General features: G+C 33.0%; 2 protein-coding genes, 1 long non-coding RNA gene and 1 pseudogene across 7 annotated transcripts; 1 reads left to right on the top strand and 3 right to left on the bottom strand.

Moving 5' to 3' along the window:
* Positions 1-1016: 1016 nt before the first annotated feature.
* LOC104750804 (zinc-finger homeodomain protein 11) lies at positions 1017-2189 on the bottom strand. The gene has a single exon (XM_010472654.3). It carries the CDS (start codon positions 1988-1990, stop codon positions 1268-1270), a length of 723 nt encoding a protein of 240 aa, XP_010470956.1. The 5' UTR covers positions 1991-2189; the 3' UTR covers positions 1017-1267.
* A 3245-nt stretch (positions 2190-5434) lies between these two features.
* Positions 5435-8751, top strand: LOC104750803 (uncharacterized). The gene is made up of 3 exons (XR_761710.3): positions 5435-5582; positions 7643-7749; positions 8475-8751. It is a non-coding gene; the product is annotated as an uncharacterized LOC104750803 (long non-coding RNA).
* LOC104750802 (CLAVATA3/ESR (CLE)-related protein 45 pseudogene) lies at positions 5976-6830 on the bottom strand (annotated as a pseudogene). Its single transcript, XR_015585390.1, has one exon. The product of XR_015585390.1 is annotated as a CLAVATA3/ESR (CLE)-related protein 45 pseudogene (transcript).
* A 5053-nt stretch (positions 8752-13804) lies between the features above and the next one.
* LOC104750801 (myb family transcription factor PHL8) lies at positions 13805-15924 on the bottom strand. 4 transcript variants are annotated; one of them, XM_010472652.3, is made up of 6 exons: positions 15488-15924; positions 15336-15412; positions 15176-15224; positions 14916-15015; positions 14759-14828; positions 13805-14673 (listed from the first exon to the last, which is right to left on the bottom strand). In XM_010472652.3, the coding sequence occupies exons 1-6, from the start codon at positions 15657-15659 to the stop codon at positions 14122-14124; spliced, it is 1020 nt and encodes a 339-aa protein (XP_010470954.2). In that variant the 5' UTR covers positions 15660-15924; the 3' UTR covers positions 13805-14121. The 4 variants fall into 4 exon arrangements, with proteins under 4 accessions (XP_010470954.2, XP_010470951.2, XP_010470953.2 ...); XM_010472649.2 differs by having other exon boundaries at positions 14759-14831; positions 14916-15018; positions 15488-15863; XM_010472651.2 differs by having other exon boundaries at positions 14916-15018; positions 15488-15863.
* Positions 15925-19542: the final 3618 nt, after the last annotated feature.

Genomic DNA, 19542 nt, shown 5'->3' with positions numbered 1-19542 from the left:
TAAGGTTTGAAACTATCTCTTGATTGATATCGACTTATCCTCCACTGCTCCATAGAAGCATATAAAATGTGTGAACCTTCCTTAATGATATCGACTGTCCCTCTACATTCATTCATCGTACCAATAAACATCTAAAGGAATCTTATTTTGTAATTTAGTAACATATAAAAATTTCAAACTTTGTTCCATATTAATTACCGATATTTTATGTAAATTATGCTATCCACAAAAATACGTTTGTTATATCAAACAAATATATATATATATATATATGTATATATATTCTATAGCCATAAAATGATCAGTAATAACATGGAAGTTAGTCATCTACAAAGCTTTTGCCATATACACATTGGTCTTTCTGGCACGGAACGTACCGGCTTGTCTTTTGTTCAGGTCTGGTCTTCATTACTTCGTACCTTACATGGTGAAATATTTTTGTCTCCAGCATTGAGCTTTATACGAGATAAAGCATTTCGCTGTGATTCGTTAATACATGAGGATGATCTTTTTTGTAGGAAAATAAAACGAAGAATCATAGATATTTGTGGTGTGGGAAGAGCCAACCCAAAACCAGAGTAGAGATTTTTAATAATCGTAACGTCTGTATTATTCTTAATTTGGATAAATAAGCAAGGTTGCTGTTGCCAAAGCTTATCCCTAAATGGAAAGAGATAAGCCCGCATTTTAATAACTTTAAATCATATCATATCATAGAGTATAATATACTAATAAAATTAACAATAAAAATGTGCCGCCCAGATGACCTAATTATATTCTGCCACGCCATACAGTTTGTTGCAATTCTTGATTAAACCACGTCGTCTGTATCTTCATTAAGCAAACTTTACTTACTTTTTCTCTAAAGTTCAGGTGATTATATTTCCAATAATACAGAAGATAACATTGAATAATATAGCAATGTAAACAAACAAACGAATCTTTTGATTTCTGTAATCACAAATTAGGGATTATGCACTTACTATAATTAGAAATGGTCTATCGATCGAATTGGATTTTTATAAGTTACCCTCCGATTAAAAATTCATTTATTATTATAACCCATCATGATCTCTGAACACACATCTCAGTCAAAGTGAAAACAGAAAAGATCAAACTTCATAAATATATATATATATATATATCAAGATCGATTAACATGTTAGAGAAAAAAACACTATCATAAGATTTTAAACCGGTTAATGCTCATATTTTCCCAAATTAAAGTATCCTAATACGGTTTTAACCCAAATCTTGAATCTTTCTTTCAAGAAGACGAAGACCCATCACCATCATTGTTACAGCTGTGAGTCGTGTTCAGACACAGACCATGTTCGATCTCTCTGTTCTTGCCGTTGAGAAGTGAGTATTTGTTGTTATGCATCCACACTTTAAGAACTCCTCTCTCGATCCCAACTTCGTTACAGAACTCTCTCACCGACTTTTCATCACAGCCGTTGATCTTCCAACCTGCTTTCTCAGCGAACGCTCTCATCTTGATCTTCTGCTCCGGCGTGAACTTGGTCCTCGTTCGTTTCCTCATTGCTCCTCTTGAGCTGTTGTCTGACCTACCCACCGTTGGATCTTGATCTGACGATCCAGGGAAGCCGGAGCTGAGAGAGAGAAGCACGTGGTGAGGAGGCGCTGAGGTGTAGTAAGAGCAAGGAACGGGTGAAGAGATGTGACGAGACGGCGGCGATTCAGTGCCGGAGGGAGAGGAAATCGGCGGCGCGATGAGGAAGTTGAGGTTCTCGGAAGGGTCACGGCGGTGGAAGTTACGGTGGCAGCCACAAGCGGCGCAACGGAGAGAAGAAGGATCGGTGGAAGTAGCGGTGGGACTCGGCATAAACTCGCCGCAACCGTCGAGAGCATGGCCGCCGAGGTTAGCCGCGTGGTTTTTCAAACACTCTTTGTAACAAACACCCATTTCTCCGGCGACGATGGGAAGAGAGGTTTTAAGTTGTTGTTTTGTTTTGGAAGACAAATCCATAGCTTTACTTTAGTTCTGTCTTTATAGTGTGTTTACTTAAACTCTTTTGCTTTGTGATTAATAAGAAGATTAGGTTTTGGCTTCCTTTATTTTATTTATAAAAAAAAAGATAATTCAAGTAAGCTAGTGCATGTGACGATGATGTAATTATATCGGTAAAGAACATGGCAGAGTGATGAAATATAATTAGGATTTGAAAAAATAATAAGTGCTTACTCACAAACGTCCAAAACATACAGCAAAAGAAAGAACACACTTACTGTATCAAAAATGAAAAAAAAATTACAACTCATTTTTTCTTTTTACTTTTTTCTTGTTTTGGTGAAACATATATACTTTTGAATATTGTAGTCACTAGTTTTGATATCTATTCATACGTTATATAGACTATACACTTTGAATAATGTATAAAATACTGAATCTAAGGTCTTATCAAAAACGCAATGATTTTACGGGACATTTGTAAGATATGGGTCTTTGAGCTTTCACCAGTGGGTAACTTGTTGGTAGAAAAAGGAACAGATGGGTAATTTCTGAACCATATATCATTTTTTTTTTTTGGACATATCATATTATATAGAATAAAAATTGAACTATACTGTATTATATACGAAACAAATAGAGTAATTAAGAAAGAATATATTCCAAGGAGAGGATGGGATTAGTTGAAGGATTGAGTCCAAAGTGTAAACGTGGCAAAAGCCCATTACATGCATCGTACTAAAGGACAATTACAGCTGCCCTGCAATTTCAAATTCCACTGTACATCTTACAGTTTTCTCATTTTCTAAAGTTTACGTTACTGCCCCATGTTTTTTTTGTAAATTTCACCGTCTCACCTCACTGCATTTTAACCTTTCTTCCAGTATGATTCTGTTTAGGGACTATTTTCTTATCGGCCCTAGAGGTCTAAAATGGTAAAATTTCCTATAATGATAGTCTAAACTAAAAAATAGAGTTAAATCTTTTTCATTCTAATGTAGGTAATTACGTGTTCTAGTGGAATATTTGACTTGTGCTAATATACTGAAAACACCCCTCAAAAAACCTGTTTAGCACGCATACTTAACCCCGGCCCCCAATAGTGGAGATAATAAGACTTTTGCGTTTGTTGTGACAATTGCCAAACTTCATTTTGTAATTTAACCATGAAAATAAAATGTCTAAATTCCTTAACCACCATTTGAGAGTCTCTTCTTATCTCTTACCGACCTTTTTATATATTCTCACTTCTTGTCATTAGTGTGGCGCCGCAATTTAGTGTTTCTTTGCAATATGTTTACGTTATTGATTAGCTTTGGGTCACAATTATGTGTGTCTATCTTCAAGCCTTCCTCTTCTAAGTACCCCATAGTTTTCAATTATATTGGATAATTCCTTTTATGTAAGGTTTATCTTTACAACGAACATAATTTCAATCAAAACTATACAAAGTGTGTTTGTCGCTATAATGTAATGTTTTGTCAGCTTACTGATGGTTATTGTTTTGTTTTACTACATGTGGTTTACATTATTTTACAAATGTGTAATGATGTAACTTTATGTAACATTAATATGCATGTGAAGAAAACGATAGGTTTTCATACATTCTATTATTAGCATAAAAATAGAATTATTTGAACGAAAATCTTGAGACTAGCTATTGTTACTTTAATGATGAGTCACCTAGAGAAAAAAAAAAACAAGTGATGAATTCACTACAAATTACAGTTTTACAGTGTTATGGTAAAATTCGACCTGTAGAAATTATTCTGTTACGAACTAGAGATTTAATTAGATTAATAAAAAGAAACATACAATCATATTGTTTTGCTTTGGAATTTGGATACCCTTCGTGAAATTAACTTAGAAGTATATTGAAAGAGAAATAGATTATATATAATTAATTATTAAGAGCCTGATCACCCTGAATATTACACAGGAAATGATGCATTCACCATTTATTAATACACTAGGAGGAATAATTATTAATATATACTTGAGTTAGACATTATTTGAATATACGCAGTCCCATCTCAAATAAATGTTAGATCCTAAATGAACTGAATTTTTTGGACTCTTTACACAAGAAATATTTTTTTTCTCGTTTGTTGGTCCCTTTTGTTCAAGGGTTTTTTTTCCAAATTTTGGAATGGTCTGTGGGCTTTCGCCCCTCTTGCCGTCCCTTTGAGCCGGGACTGAATATACGTAAAAACTATAAAATATTGCATTTATAAAAATTACATATTCAAAATGTATGTTGTAATGAAACAACCCGTAAATAACTGCATTTGTAAAAACTATAAAAGAATGCATTTATAAAATTTACACATTCAAAATGTATGTTTTAATGAAACAACCCATAAATAACTGCATTTGTAAAAACTATAAAAGAATGCATTTATAAAATTTACACATTCACAATCATTTACACATTCACAATTGTAAATGATTGTATTTGTAAAATATTAAATAACCCATTTTCCTAATATTCCCAGTTCCATTACGAAATATTAATTGTGGATTAGATTCGTTAAAAATGGAGCATCCGACTACACATAATCCAAATTTCTTGATTTAAGGTTATTTTTTTTAGTTGACCCGACCCGAAATTAGTTTTGTATTTCTCTTTTACTAATATAGAGATATCGATAAACTGAGATATAAAAATATCTTTGCGAGAGGAGTAACAATGAATATATAGTAAAGTTGGTGTAACGTTTTGTCGTTTCTGAGAAACCTAGTCACCAATCACGCGTAATTAGAATCCTAATTGCAACTATTAATCGGCGTTATTTTGACCATAGAATATAAAAAGAAAACAATCGTATTTATGGTTTTGCTAATAATTTCATTGACAGGGACATTGATTTAACAATTGCTTTACTTAAGCCTATTACATAATTTGGAATCATAAAGACGGATTAGAACATTGTCCTAACACGATCGCATCTTGTCAATGACCAAAATAGCACGCGCATCACGCAAACCCAGCCACTAGGATGAGGTTTGAGAAGAAAGAAAAAAAAGTAAATTGTAGCCGAAATTATCATATGGGGTCATTTTCTCTTCACGTTTATATCTCTTCACCTATTTTTTGTTAAATGAATTAGGTAATTGATACTACAAAATAAGATCTACAATTACATATATTGTGAATCCTATATCGTTTATTCGTTTTACTATACGACATATAACTTTCAAGATCTCAACTATACAATATATTGAAAGGTTAGCATAATAATCTTAACATATGATCTAGTAAAGTACTAACTAGTAACTACTAAAGAAGAGTTAAGCTACTCAAACTAGTATTGTACTCATGTCTTGATCACCATGTGTTTTTTTTTAACTTAAAACATCGAGGCTTGCTTAATTGATCGGGGTAAAGAACATCTAAAGGGCTAGGCCCAAATATGATGTTTTGATGGACTGGGCCTTATAAATAAAACAAGCAAATAATAATGGTAAACGAATCTCGGCGACTGAACCGTCGTGGCTGACCGTTCCTCGCGGTGGCGTGGCATATGAATCTCCTCCTCGCCGTATGAGGTTACTGCTGATGGCGGCGGCGGAGTTTTAACTTGCCGGAAGATGTATTCGTAGTAGAACTGTAAGTCTTCTTTTTGATAGCGCATACGTTTTGAGCATTAGTTCCAGTAAAATCATTGTGTGATTGCAATTGCTTGAAGGTTGATCTTACGGCTATGTGTCATGAATGGTCCGAGTTTTATCCATGAGTAGTGGTGAACATTCAGAACAACGGAGGATTTTGAATTTTAGAACTTTTTTTTTTTTTGTGGCAATTCGTTTTTGAGTTGGAAAGCTCACATGATTACTAAGATATTGAATTGTGTATTTGACTTCAATAGATTTGGTATTTTTTTTTTTTTTTTTTTTCTTCCAGGGGTTTGCTTAGAGAACTCCAGTTTCTTACATTTTCACTTGATGAATACATTTAAGTTCAAATGGGATTTGTGGGGGAAAGAGAGGTTTCACAATGAAGTTGTAGACAAATCAAAACTTTTTTGAGATTTTGTATATACATAAGATATGTTTTGGTGAAGTTAAAAGCAAATGCAGAAAGAGCAAAAATTTTATACCGAATTGTCGAGAAACTGATGCAAACAAAAGAGTGAAGACTACTTAAAACAAATGTGTATTCTCTTGGTGTATCTGAACAGACAATGCTGTTCTGCATTCTGATGATGACTTCAACTGCACAAGATTGTGTGTTTTTATCAAAACCCTATACTTGAAAAATAAACCCGAGTAACCTACCTCCAGCTTGATAAGGTTGATTTGATTGTTCTGCCCTTTGTTTTTTTTCTTCTTGCATTTCTATAGTATATTGCCTTTTCTGTATTTGATTTCTCTTGTGCCGCTCAAGAAAATGGCTGGGCTTTGTTGTGGATAGGATCTGATCCTCGTCTTACACGTCTCTTGCTTGCTTGGAATGAGTCATCACCCGTCTTATTCTTTTGTTCTTGCGTCTCTTCATCTTTGACTTTATTCTTGTTTACTTCCTCAAGAACTCGCCTGTTTTTCCTGAGCGTTCCTTGATCTTCAAGGGTGTGTTTGAATTGAAAGCCGATGCTCCTGTGCTTAGCAATTTCACCTGGCTGAACTCTCGCTTTATCTGTTTGTGTTTGTCTGAGGAAATACTCTGTATGTCTCATGGCTGAGACCTTATATCTGTTGTCTGCTAGCAATCCTATGCAGACAAGAAGAAAAAGCATCGATCTTGTACTGGAACCCAACATTTCTGCTCTTAGGCAGACAAGAAGATTCAGAGTATCTTTCTTTTCTTCAAAGAAATGAGAGAGGGTTAGGAGTTATGAGATTATGGCCCCTTCTGAGTTCTGATTTTTGTGTGTGTTCCTCCCTGTAGATATAGTCCTGTTATATATCACTTATTGGGATTTGGAGGGAGCTTTAAAGTGTAAAGCAAAATGGGACCCTGGGGGAATTTACATTCACTTAAAAAACATTGCTTTGGAAATCTAAGTAGATTAAGGCTGTTATGAAAGAATCTGACAATGATTGTACAAAAGAGTTCAGTACACGAAAACCGCTGGGAAGTTAAGTATCTTTCTTCATTGGTTTCCCTACATATCTCTACATTTATCCTTTGCTTTTTTGTCTAACCATATCCATGGCATTCCAATCTTGACTGGCAAATTGGCCAGTTTGGGTTTCTGGAGACCTTCCTAACTAGCCACGTCGTTGAAGGCGATTGTTAAACTGACACACCCTTATACTTTCTTGAACACTTTTTCCAGTGAACATGTTTAGTGACATTCTCTGTTTACGCCATCCATAAGTTTTGCCTTGCCTAATCATTGGAAGTGGTTATAAGCCAATTTCCATGCTGCTATAGTTCCTTGATTTCAAATAGTTCAAATAAATTACGAGGTAAACGTTGCATTGCATATTGAGTTATGGTTCAATGGTTTCTTATCTGGTTATGGCATTGCATACTCGTAAGCTTTTTTTTCCTTGATTTCAGAATTGTACTTTGAAGTATACAATAGCTTTAACTTTTCGGGACTAATGGGTTTATATATCCTAATCATTCAAGTTTACACTCTTTAATGCTGTGGATTCTGGCTATGTCATAATTCCTTTGTTGTTAAGGAAAGTGGTTTTGTTTGGTGTTTTGTTAAATGGCAGGAACACAGCGGACCGGAGCCGTGGGCCACGCAAACCGTTGCTACTATTCCATTACTACAACCTACAGGAGCTACTCATATAAAGCATGGAACTTTGGCAAAGAAAAGGTACAACAGAGCAACCCCTCTTCGAAAAGAAACAAATACATTATTTTTTTCCTCTTTAAGAATGATTCTTTATATTATTCTAAGATCTTCTCCCCCTCCACTTTAGGATCACTAGCTCACTTTTTTAAGCAACAACATCGGCTGCATGTTTATTTGTGCTACTTCATCTTTATATCTTCTCACAAATATAACACCAATTTCGAAAAAATCATAGCATAACTCCTCATAGTCACTTTAGCCTGCGTTGCTGTTGAGTAGAATTTACTAAAGATGTTGTGTTTGATGGAGCATAACTCATGTGTTTCAAATAGTCTGGACACACAAAATAATACCATTAGGTCATATTTTGAGAGATTCGATATTTGCTTGCCAAGTTTAAATTGTGTGTTATGTTAATTATGCCTCTTAATGCTTTTTTCCAACCTTGTTGATACATCCACAGATCTTAATCATCAAATGCAATGATTCTAAAAGACCACAATTTTCTCTTTTTCCTTATCTCATTTATTCATGAGGGACGATCTTTATCTTTATCTCATTCTGAATTTGCCTTTGCTTTACTGTTGTCATTTATATTTTTTTTTTAACAGATATATTTAATCACATGCAAACTTTTTTTTTTTTTGTTAAAGAACATTCATGCAAACTTAAGAACATTCTGAAGCATCAGGTTCTGTCTCAAAAGTAACATATTTTAAAAACTGAGGTATGGATATTGCTTGCAGGCACAAAGACAAAGCAAGCAGGAGACCAGTCGTTGGTCCAAAAAACAAAATAACCCATTTGCTGAAATTTGAGTTCCCCCTCCTTTGCTTTTTTTTCTGCATTCTCGAGGTTAGTCCTAAAGTTGCAACTTTTCCTTTACTTAAAAAAACCCAAAACATTACATTTTTTAAAGAACGAGATAGTGAGATCTTGAAATGTTTGATGGAGATTGTTTTGTGTTTTTTTTTTTGAATTTTAAAACAATAATATTCTTATTCCCCTGATGGGTTTATTTGATGTGACCAATGAGATCTCTGATATGGTCGGAGGGATCCAAAAGAAGTTAAAAGCAAAGCAAAATCTTGGGTGGTAATTGGATTATAAGGTAGATAAAGGTCCAATGCACAATCTTTAAAACAAGTGGCTGATGACTGTAGCAGACGAATTAGGGATGTGGCGATGGCTGTGACCCAATCTTGATTTAGTCGGGTCCTAAATTTGTCTTGATTAAGGAAGGTTTAGGCTCTGGACCGGCTTGCAGTGGACCGTGCTAAAACAATGGGTTTGCAGATCTGGTCCTGGCCTACTTCGATTTAGTAGTCTTTCTTTATGTGGATTAAACGGGATCTAGTTGGAAAATTTTCAAATAGTTCTCACGCCATTTCTACATGCCTAGTTTCTGATATAAATAGGATTGGTGTCCATATCCTTAGACCCTCTTTTAGATATAATTTGTTATCAGACTTTTTTTTGTTAATGTTTTTATGATTTGCAAGTGTGCATTCTTGATTAGGGTGTGTGGATTTAAAGTAGGGTTTATATATGAAATGGGCTTACATATGGGATGGGCCTGAATTTGAAACTTTTCTCCTCGACCAATATTGGGTAGTTCTGACTTCTGAGTAAAACGAGCATGTAACATTTTTTTATCTGAGTTTTTAATTTGCGAAGGACATAAATAAAGGAAAATAGTGAAAGTTATCTGACTTATATTGTACTCTTTTAACATATCTTTTTGGGTATATTCGGTTAACTCACAAACTCTACATAGGATGCGAACATGTGGAAACAGGATCATGTGCATATCAGACAGTCTCGTTACACATCAGTCAAGTGCAAGTGACATTAAGCGTACACGGTACACCCAATCTATGTTTGGTGGACGATACGTAAATCTTAATGCTATAAGTTTGCGTAACTTGTCGCAGTAAGAATCTTTTGTGATAGAAAGAAACCAACGTCTATCACTTTCTTAAAAATTTGAATCGGTACTTTTCTTGAATCCGAACAACGTTTTGACTGAATCCTTCTAAGTCCTAATCATTAAACATTAACTGAAATCAGCTAACCAATTTTACCATACTTACGCATCAACTTTTGTTAGATGGTTTCTACCACACACACTGACTGTATACTGCAATATATCAGAGCCATAATTTACATGATTTGGACGATACCGATAACGTTCTTTCCATTTTGTTTCAAACAATGTGAAAGCAAACTATATAATTGAATTCAGACAAAATATTATTTTGGATCACATAGATAGATGATTGATATCAGTGATATCATATCACGGGTTCTACAAACCATGTATATGCTTGGACGCAGAAAAACGTCAAATTAATTCACCTTAGGTTTGTCCACTCGATTATTGTCGTTTGTTTCTAAAGAAGAGGAAGTTTACGACGTGCAGTTTTTTTTTTTTTTTTTAACTGACGTAGCTTTTAACATTTTTATTAACAATTAATAAACCTACACACAAGTTTGTTTCTTTAGAAATCTTTTTCTCATTTCATGTCGTCCATGTTTCTTCCCCATTTTGTTGAAAGGTCAAATGACACCGCTCGTGACAAAATAGAAGAGAGACATCCGCCGACTGAAGAGCTCCTCATGGTATGAGTTTCGACAAAGCTTAAAGATGGTTAGGATTTAATGATTTTGGAGTTAGGGTTTATTATATCTCACGAATTAGAGCTTAGACTAACAAAATCAAATTTTGCTATTAAATGAAATATGTAAAGGAAAAATACATGAAAGTTTCAAATATTACCAAAATTTTTAATAACTTGTGAAATTTTTGAAAAATTTGCTAAAAGTTTGTTATGATATTGAAAAATATGTATATTGATGAAAAACAAAAACATATCATAAACTATAACTATTTAGTTAGAAAACCTTTTAAACCCATTATAAAATCTTTATAAAACATTTTATAATCTATAATTAAACCTTATAAAAAGGGTATAATTGAAAATGAACAACATATATAGGCATTTTTGAAAATGAGTATTTTAAAAGGGGTATTTTTGAAATTCTCCATTTTAAATCTATGAATATACAAGTTGAAAATTGCTTAAATAAATAAACACTGAGAATTTTTTATAAGTAAAATTATTTTATAAAAAAAAGACTAAGAACTAAAAGTTGTGTTTGTTTTTAGGAGTAAAACTGTCAAAAAAATATATATATTATTAAAGCAGAAGTACTCACTAGACTAAATTGAACCATGACTTTGTTTTGGTACGTTTTTCATTAAAAATGATTAGAGAATCACTTAATTTAATTAAATTTACCTATAGTTACGATTTATCTAAATGACCATTATACCCCTTGCTCGACCACTTAATTACGACCGGGCGGGACGCAGATCTTCTTTAACCCGGATATAGAAGAAATAAAACTCGCGGATCTGTTTGTACCCCAAGTTTATAATATTCGGATCTTGTATGTTTTTTGGTTCAAGAATAATTATTCATGTCGCCAAACAGAGGTATAATCCCTATAAATAAGGAAACTGGTATACGAGTATTTAATGGCTTCAATAATATCAAATATTAACTACTACCATACTTAATCCCTATAATTATTACAAATATTAATAATAATGAGAAATCTTTAATACTTATGGATTACGACTTTGTTGCTTCCAAAATAATCAATAGATTAAAAACGAAATTGTATATATATATAAACTTATTTGATTTGTTTTTTTTTTGTAGGAAACTAGGAGAATGCTTCCCAGTTATTTATTATGAAAAATAAAAGAAAAAATTACAAAATAACAGTGCGAGGACACGCATGTCCCGTTAAGTCATCATGAAAAATAGAAGCAACAACCATCAGCATACTCTCAAGCCTTTGGAAACCAAACGGTAAGGAGAACGCATAGGAATCTAAACCATCTGCTAAGCGATTAGCTTCCCGGTACACATGAGAAACACGGACTGACCAATCCCTTGAGATAAAGCCATGACACAAGCGTACCAGGAAGGACAGCGGATGCGAATCACCGATCCCTGTCTGTAAAAATTCCACCACCATCTTCGAATCCACCTCCAATTCCAGTCTCGTAATCCGCCGTTCCCAAGCGATGAGGAGTCCATAATAGACACCCCATAGCTCTGTTAACGGAGCGGAACACCTTCCGATACTCACCACAAACCATCACACCATTCACCATACTCATTGCGTAACACCCCACCCACTGTGGCCAAACCCGGATCACCGCGTGAAGCGCCATCAGTGTTCAGCTTAAACCACCCTGCCCGAGGAACTGACCATCTTATCATTCGCTGCACTCGACTAGCTGTACCACGATTCTGCAAAGCATTCACTCCTGCAGCCAAAACCTCATGCGCAGAATCCTTAATAAACTTGACTCGATCTCTCCACACTTTGTTTTCGCCAAAAATGTTACCACATCTCCATTTCCAAGCCCACCAAACAGCCATGGAAAACATTACTGACCAAGAATGATCCTCCACTCTAATCACACCACTCAAATTCTCATATAACCACTGCAGCAGTGACAACTCAAAAAAGCGTTGTCACTATTTGATTTGCTTTTATATTGTGAGATATTTACGGAAACAAAAAATCAACTTAATACAATTAGTTAAAAACAAATCATCATTTAGTCTAGATTTTTCAATATTTCCTTAACGAAATTATAGTAATTAATTATGATTAGTATATATGGAAAGAATAAAAAACGCAGAAATGATATATATATGTAAAGTTGTAAACTAATTTACAGAAAATGTGTACTGTATATCCCACATCGACTAAATATTTTGGAATATGGTTCATAATCATTATAAATATATGACTGATATGTTTTGAGTAAAAATGAGCAGGAAACTTGATTTATCAGGTATCCAAATTTAACAGTTTAATTTGGTTATATATTTGAGCATATTTAAAATTTTAAAAAGTAAACATATTATAATATATTTCCGTTTTTTATAAAAGTTTAAGAGATTATAAATATTTAAATGTTTATAGAATGTTTAATTTATTATAAATATTTGAACTCTGTCGAAAGTTTAAACTATTATTATATATTTAAGTCTAGAAAATATTTAATTAATATTAATATTTTTACTCTTAAAAATTTTAAAATCTAAAAAAAGTTTGAGTTAAACCCGTTAAAACATGTATTTTTATCAAACTATAAATTAAATTGGTTTTTTACAAATTATATCAAATATTAACTTCTAAATGATAACCTAAATATACATAATCTCTCTATAAATACAATGGTTTCCTAACCATTGAAATATCTCAAAATTAAATTTAACAAGCAACTTCTCCTCTTTTGACAACAAACCAAAATAAAGAAAAATTCATTCTCTTACAAAAGTACTATCTGATATTGCGGTGTGTCTATCCTCTTACAAAACTACTATCCGATATTGTGGAGTGTTTATTTTCTTACAAAACTACTATCCAATATTGCAGTGTGTCTGTTTCTGTGAAAAGTTACATTTTACAAACTACTTACTCTATTAGGATTTCCAATTTACTGTATAACTCTAAATATACAAATAAACATAAAAAGAAAATAAATCAAAATAAAAACAATATTAGAAAAATACAAATTACAAAAAAAAAGTAAGTAACAAAATATATAATTCTGTGGTGTAGCACAGGGTATCACCTAGTATATATATATATATATATATATCCCAACAAATAATAACGTAAATATTTTCCACCTAGCAAATAATCAAATGAGCAAATCCTGACCACACCAACACACTAATGGGGTTATATATACATAAAGATGATAAATCTTTCTTTACTTCTTCATTTGGGGGAAAAAAACAGATAAGCCTCGTTTTCATGAACACGTGACTAACTTTCTTCCATGTTACAAGAAAATATTCGTATAACAAGCATTACCTTCTCATAGGGTTCCAAGAAAATATTCGAATTTGGCTGATTAGTAAAATAATTAAGCAAAGATATACTACATTCGAATTTGTATCGCATGACTCAAGTATGGTTTGTCTTTTCATAAAACAACCACTGAGAGGCCAACATGCTTATAATGGTCGGAACATCATGATAAAAAGCTCACTCTTATTTAATCATTTTGCTTCTTTCATTGATCATAAAAAGTTTCCCCCAAATCCGCCTTTACCACATCCACAAGCCTCCCCCCACCTAATCTATACACACAAATCACACATTTTCTATATATAATAGTTTATATATATATATCATCATGTTGACTCATATAGAATATTCACATGCGTTCTTCACCCTGGACTTGCTCACAATATCTCTATGACTATAATAATCTATGGAAATCTATGCATATATATTGGATTCTTTTAAAACATTTTTATATAACTTTATAGTGAAAGGTTTTTTTTTTCTTTAATTAAACCCTAGTCCTATGTTCGGACACGTCTCCATGTCTTTCTTGTAACTATTCAAACTCAACTTCAAGTGCTCATCATCATCAACTCCAAAAACGCTCTTCATTAGAGGCTGCTGTTCCACGCATACGACGTCGTTGAAGCTTCTCTTCTTCCCTTTCATCACTTCCGATTTGATCTCCATCAACGGAAGCTCAATCGTTTTATTGATGTTATTGTTCTCATCCAGCTTTGTCTCCGAGGTCTCTGAAGATGTCAACGAGCTCTCTACTGAACATCTCAGCTGACTAATTCCTCTGTTTTTTGGTTTCTTGCGCCACAAGAAACCTTCTTCTGTTTCTTCCTCTTCTTCTGCTTGCGTTAACTCTGAGAACGAAGAACTTGGACAGCCTCTGTTCACCATTGAAGCTAATCTAGAGAGTTCGGTTCTCGCAAATTCCATGCCTAGAGTTGAAGATGTGTAGCCAGCGAGAGTTTGTTGAGCTTTCACTAAAACTGACTGTAAATACTTGCCTTGTGCCTCAATCTTCACCTGCAAATTCCTCTGAACCTGAAACCAAAACATTATAAGAACCCCAAAGAGAGATGGTTGTGCTTAATTAGATTCAGTTATGGGATATGATTGATGTGATTACTTCGATTTGTTCATGAAGTTTCTTTTGAACTTCCATCTGCATTTGTAAAGCCTCTGTGATTTGCAACCCTCTGCTACAAATGAACAAAACAATTAGTTTTTAACTTATTGAAATCGATCCATAAACGATATTATGATTTCGATTCTGAGATCATTACTCTTTAGTTGGATTGCTGTTTCCTTCGGTGACACTACAGCCTCGGAGATCTCTAGAATCGTTGTTACTCTCAGCTTCTTGATTTTCTGAAGCAGAGGAAACTGCTACATCAAGAAACAAAAACATACATAAGTATCAAACTATTTAAAAAGATTTCTTCAGCCCATTCATTTGGTCAGATCAGAGTTGAAACTCAAGATTATATCCTTTGCCTCAAAAACATTATCAATGTTAAAAATAATGAATCAAAGAATCTCAAACCTTCTAGCTTGTTATCATCGAACTTCATGCTCTTCCCTAGCCGATATTTCTGGAGAAAGATCAAATACGATAATCAAAAGTTTATTTTCAAGAAACAAATTAATCGAAAGAAGATAAAAACACACTGATCCAATCAAAGATTCTTGTGAACATTATTTACTTGTAAATGACTCTTGAGATGGTATAAGGTAAGTCCAGGAATCTCCATAACCTTCATCAAACCTTTAGGTGTTGCTTCTACAAACACAAACAGAACAAAACAATCAAGAAACATGAAAATGAAGATGGAAACACACAAAAAGATGTACGTACTGTTAGGTCCTCCAAGTTGATTAACAGCTTCAATGAATCTGTGATGAAGATCACAAGTCCATTTCAATCTTGGCTTAGCATCCGTTGACAACACAAGGCTCATCTTTGCCTTGTGATTAATACTATTGCTGTTATCGTTGGCATTATTGTTGATCTCCATTAATAAACACATACAAAATCTCTCTTCCAATAGACAAATCAAGAAACGACTCACGAAATTTAAATAAACGAAAGGGTGATTTGTTTTCAAAAGATTGTTGGGTTTGTTGGCAAATATATGGAGATTATTTAGACATATATATAAATCTTTGGAGTGGTTGATGTTTTTTTTTTTTTTTCTTTAATTCTTCTCTCACTCCATATCTGGAAACATTAGTGGGGTTCTGTTGGAGAAGAGAATATATGCTCTCTTGACCCTTTCCTCTTTCTTTGTTTACAATTATTATTTTATTTTTTGGTTAATATATATTTTTTTTTTCCTCTTTTCTTCGACCATTTCCCGATTTCACACCTCTTTTTTTTTTTTTTTTTTTTTTTCATATTTGTTGCCTTTTTGTAAATTTCGTGTTACTTTTTCTTCCATATATGAGGCAATAAGATCAGATAAGAAAAGGTCTGTACACTTCGTTTTTGGTCGTATAGACATCCTAATGGACACATATCGTATGTGCAAAGTTCTTTGTTTGCAATTATTATCACCGTTTCATATTCTATTTTCTAAAATGGTCCTCTAGTTTACTTTCCTCTCTTGGTTTTTATTTTCTTCTTCTGTAGAAATGTTATAATTTTTATTGATTATATATTATTGCAACATGTGGTCTTTAGGATTTTGCACGATTCGTATGAGTTGCAGTCTTGCAACAAATAACATTTCAAAAAAGCGTTTCATGGGTGGGTTTGTCTGGGAATGATCAATTAAGAACATTTTTTATATAGTTATCGCCCTTGATAATTCGATTTTTTTTTTAAATTGTCTTAATTAAATTCGACTTAGTAACACGCAATATAATCCACCACACGGACATTTCTTAGTATAATTAAATATACCAGGATAGAAAGTTATGTATAATAATTAAGAAAGGGCGTATAAATACAAGAATTGCTCCTAAAAAGAAGGGTAAAGAAAAAGTGTAAGGTTTGTTGTGTTGTGTCTCATCTCTATCTTGGCTTGCTCTTCGGTAATGTTGCCCCCACCATACTTGTATATATGTCCCTTCATATAACATTTTTCAACGAAGAATCTACTTATATATAGACTTATCGATGTCGACAGAAGAAAAAAATTGATAGACTCACCTATGTAGAACCAAACTTATACAGTTATATGTACGCATGTCATATATATGCTTACACATATGCCATGTATCATGTATGGTTTGTGTTTATGATGATACTTCTGAGCGAGCTAGCTACTTCTAACTATGTGATAGCAACTTCTTTGGTGTTTCTAAATATTGACTTTTTTTGGGTAGAGACTTTTCTTTATTTTTGTTGAGTTGTGAAACATAATTAATGTCTCGGATCTGCTATAGACCTGAATGTAGAAACTAGGTTTCTCACAATGAGTTTGTTTAAAAGGGGAAACAAATTTTAATAAAGAACTTTCTCTTAAAATCGGATCAAAGCTAGAAAATGAAAGGGAATTAAAATCTCTTGAGGAACAAGCTAGATTTTGCTCAAAAACTATGATGAACTATGATTATTGTATTAATCGTTGGATGCTTTACAAGGAGGGGATACCCCTTTATTTATATGTTGTCTTAGATTACAAAGTATGTCTACTTTCCTAATAGTTTGGACTGAAATTAGGAAAGTTTCGTCTTCTTCGTCAAGTCGACCATAAAGCGATTCGGAAGCCGGCTTGTTGCTCTCGAACTGGGCTTGTCGATTTCGTGGGGCCTTCATCCGAATGCCGAATTCGCCGTTTAAGCCGAATTTCCTGGTTAGGTAACCGGTTTACTTTTGGTTTAGATCGGTATGTTGGGGGTGCCAAATCCTGCATCAATACCTAAGACGACGGGATGACGAATCAAAATGAATATTGAATATCTATGTTGAGCCCTAACTGAAAATATTGTGTTTGTTTCAGTAGATGTGTATGTATATAGACGTTAATTTTATATGTTCTTGTAAAGCTAGCTATAGAGTTTATGTGTATATATATTTTTGAAGGAAACAAAAGATGGGAGTGATTGGCAGATTCTCTTGGTTGTATGTAGAGGTGAGGGAATCTAACCTCAATATAATAACTTTAAAAAGAACAATCCATATCTTTCTCTGCCTTATTTTTCTTTATAACCACCCACACAAAGAAAGTGAATCCAGCCAGATTTTGTATAATTATTAGATTAATATAATTGTAAGTCAAGAACGGTAACTAAAAATAAGTGAAATGTTTGAACAACTCTTGACTATTGCGAAAACAAAAAAATGGTCCATAAATGTCCACAACAAGATATAATGAGCCTAAAAGATGAATTTCCATGATCCACTTCATGAGGAATCTCTCAGGTGTTCTTGGATCTGCATTCTCTTGTATTTTTTTTTTAAATATATATATATATATATATATATATATATATTTCAACATATTTATTCAAGTATATTATGTGAAAAATATATATTGGTGACTTAAACATACACAATAGTATATTTAAATAACAAAAATTTGAAAGGAAAAACAGTGTTTAAACTTAGTGTATGCTTGATGTGTAATAATTCTCCAGATGAAAATATTGACCTTTATATGATGCTGATCCGAATTTTATTGGTCAATATAGCCACATATGATTATTGTTCGAAGATATATATACTTTGTCGTTTCATGCCGTAAATCTATTCATTAAAAGCTTGAAATCTAGCAGAGTTGATTTTGTAAGTATGTTAAACTTATAATTTAAAAATGCACTAAGTACTGAAAGTGTGTTTTTTATATTAATTTTACCATCAAACTATACGATAAATCAAATTCAACCATTGAATCATAAAAAAAGATCTTAAAGTCTTCTGAAAGATACAATCCTTATGAACAAAATTCAAGTTTTGTTTTTGTTTTTACATATACATGTTTTGGTGTTATGTGTGTATGGGGGGCCGCTTTACGAGACTAATAAATAGTTTTAGCCAAACAAAACTACATGTACTGAAAGCGGACGATGCCATCCATAAAACTTCCATCCCTCAAGAGTCTCGTAACGTGTTTTTGTTTGTTCAATTGTTTTTTTTTTTTTTTTTTATAGAATTTTTAATTTTAGGAACTATTCTTATTGACATCATAATTATAAGAATAATTTCTTAGAGAAAATATTTAGAATAAAATTTTCTTTCTCTTCCACATAAGCCTTTTTTCCAACGCAAGCCTTGTTGTAGAAGCAATAAATAATATATTCCAAAAAAAATTATTCACTGGCTTTAAAGAGAAAAGAATTCACCTAAATAGAAAACCTAAAATGTTGCAAAATATAATTCTTTAAGGAATAACGGAAAATGAGGGGAAAAAGGGGTAGGATTTGTATTTTAATTGTGATGGCTTATAGAGAACCGTCAGTAAAAGCTGAAGAATCTGATCGAGAGCTTTAAATTTTTGGGCTTTGGTCTTTAGAATCGAAATCCAATGATTATTCTCTTAATCCTTGTTTTTCTTTCTGAATCATGAATACATTGCTTAATTGATTATCAGTGTACAACAATGCATAATCTATTTACGCAATAACTTTTTTGATCATGTCTTCATTTTTTTGTTACTAAAAGAAATATACTAGTTTGAACTTGCTAATATATTTTGGAAAAATATCACATAGTTCGATTAACATACTACTACTCCTATGTAAGGGAATATATATTCATTCGCAACAACGAAAATAAGATTTGTTATGATATATATGGCCTATGAGGGCATAAAAATCGTAAGATTCTGATTTCTTTTTAGATATAAAGAAGGAGAAAAAGTGAAAAACTAAGAGAGAAATTGGGGGACCCAATGTGGTAGCTTGATGTCGTGGAGAAGCATCTTCTCCTACTACGAGTTTCTGTTTTAGTGGACACCTTTCATTTGT

This window comes from Camelina sativa, chromosome 16 (assembly GCF_030686135.1).
Source record: "Camelina sativa cultivar CO46 ecotype springtype chromosome 16, ASM3068613v1".
NCBI classification, from domain to species: Eukaryota; Viridiplantae; Streptophyta; class Magnoliopsida; order Brassicales; family Brassicaceae; genus Camelina; species Camelina sativa.
Note: the sequence above shows the minus strand (reverse complement) of the source record. Positions and strands in the feature narration are given on the sequence as shown.

Coding starts and splice junctions, on each gene's coding strand:
- LOC104750801 (XM_010472649.2), bottom strand. CDS start 15,659: ATGTGTTTATTAATGGAGATCAACAATAATGCCAACGATAACAGCAAT. Junction 15,225..15,335: donor ATCTCAAGAGTCATTTACAA/GTAAATAATGTT, acceptor ATCTTTCTCCAG/AAATATCGGCTAGGGAAGAG. Junction 14,674..14,758: donor AACTTCATGAACAAATCGAA/GTAATCACATCA, acceptor TTTTGGTTTCAG/GTTCAGAGGAATTTGCAGGT.
- LOC104750804 (XM_010472654.3), bottom strand. CDS start 1,990: ATGGATTTGTCTTCCAAAACAAAACAACAACTTAAAACCTCTCTTCCC.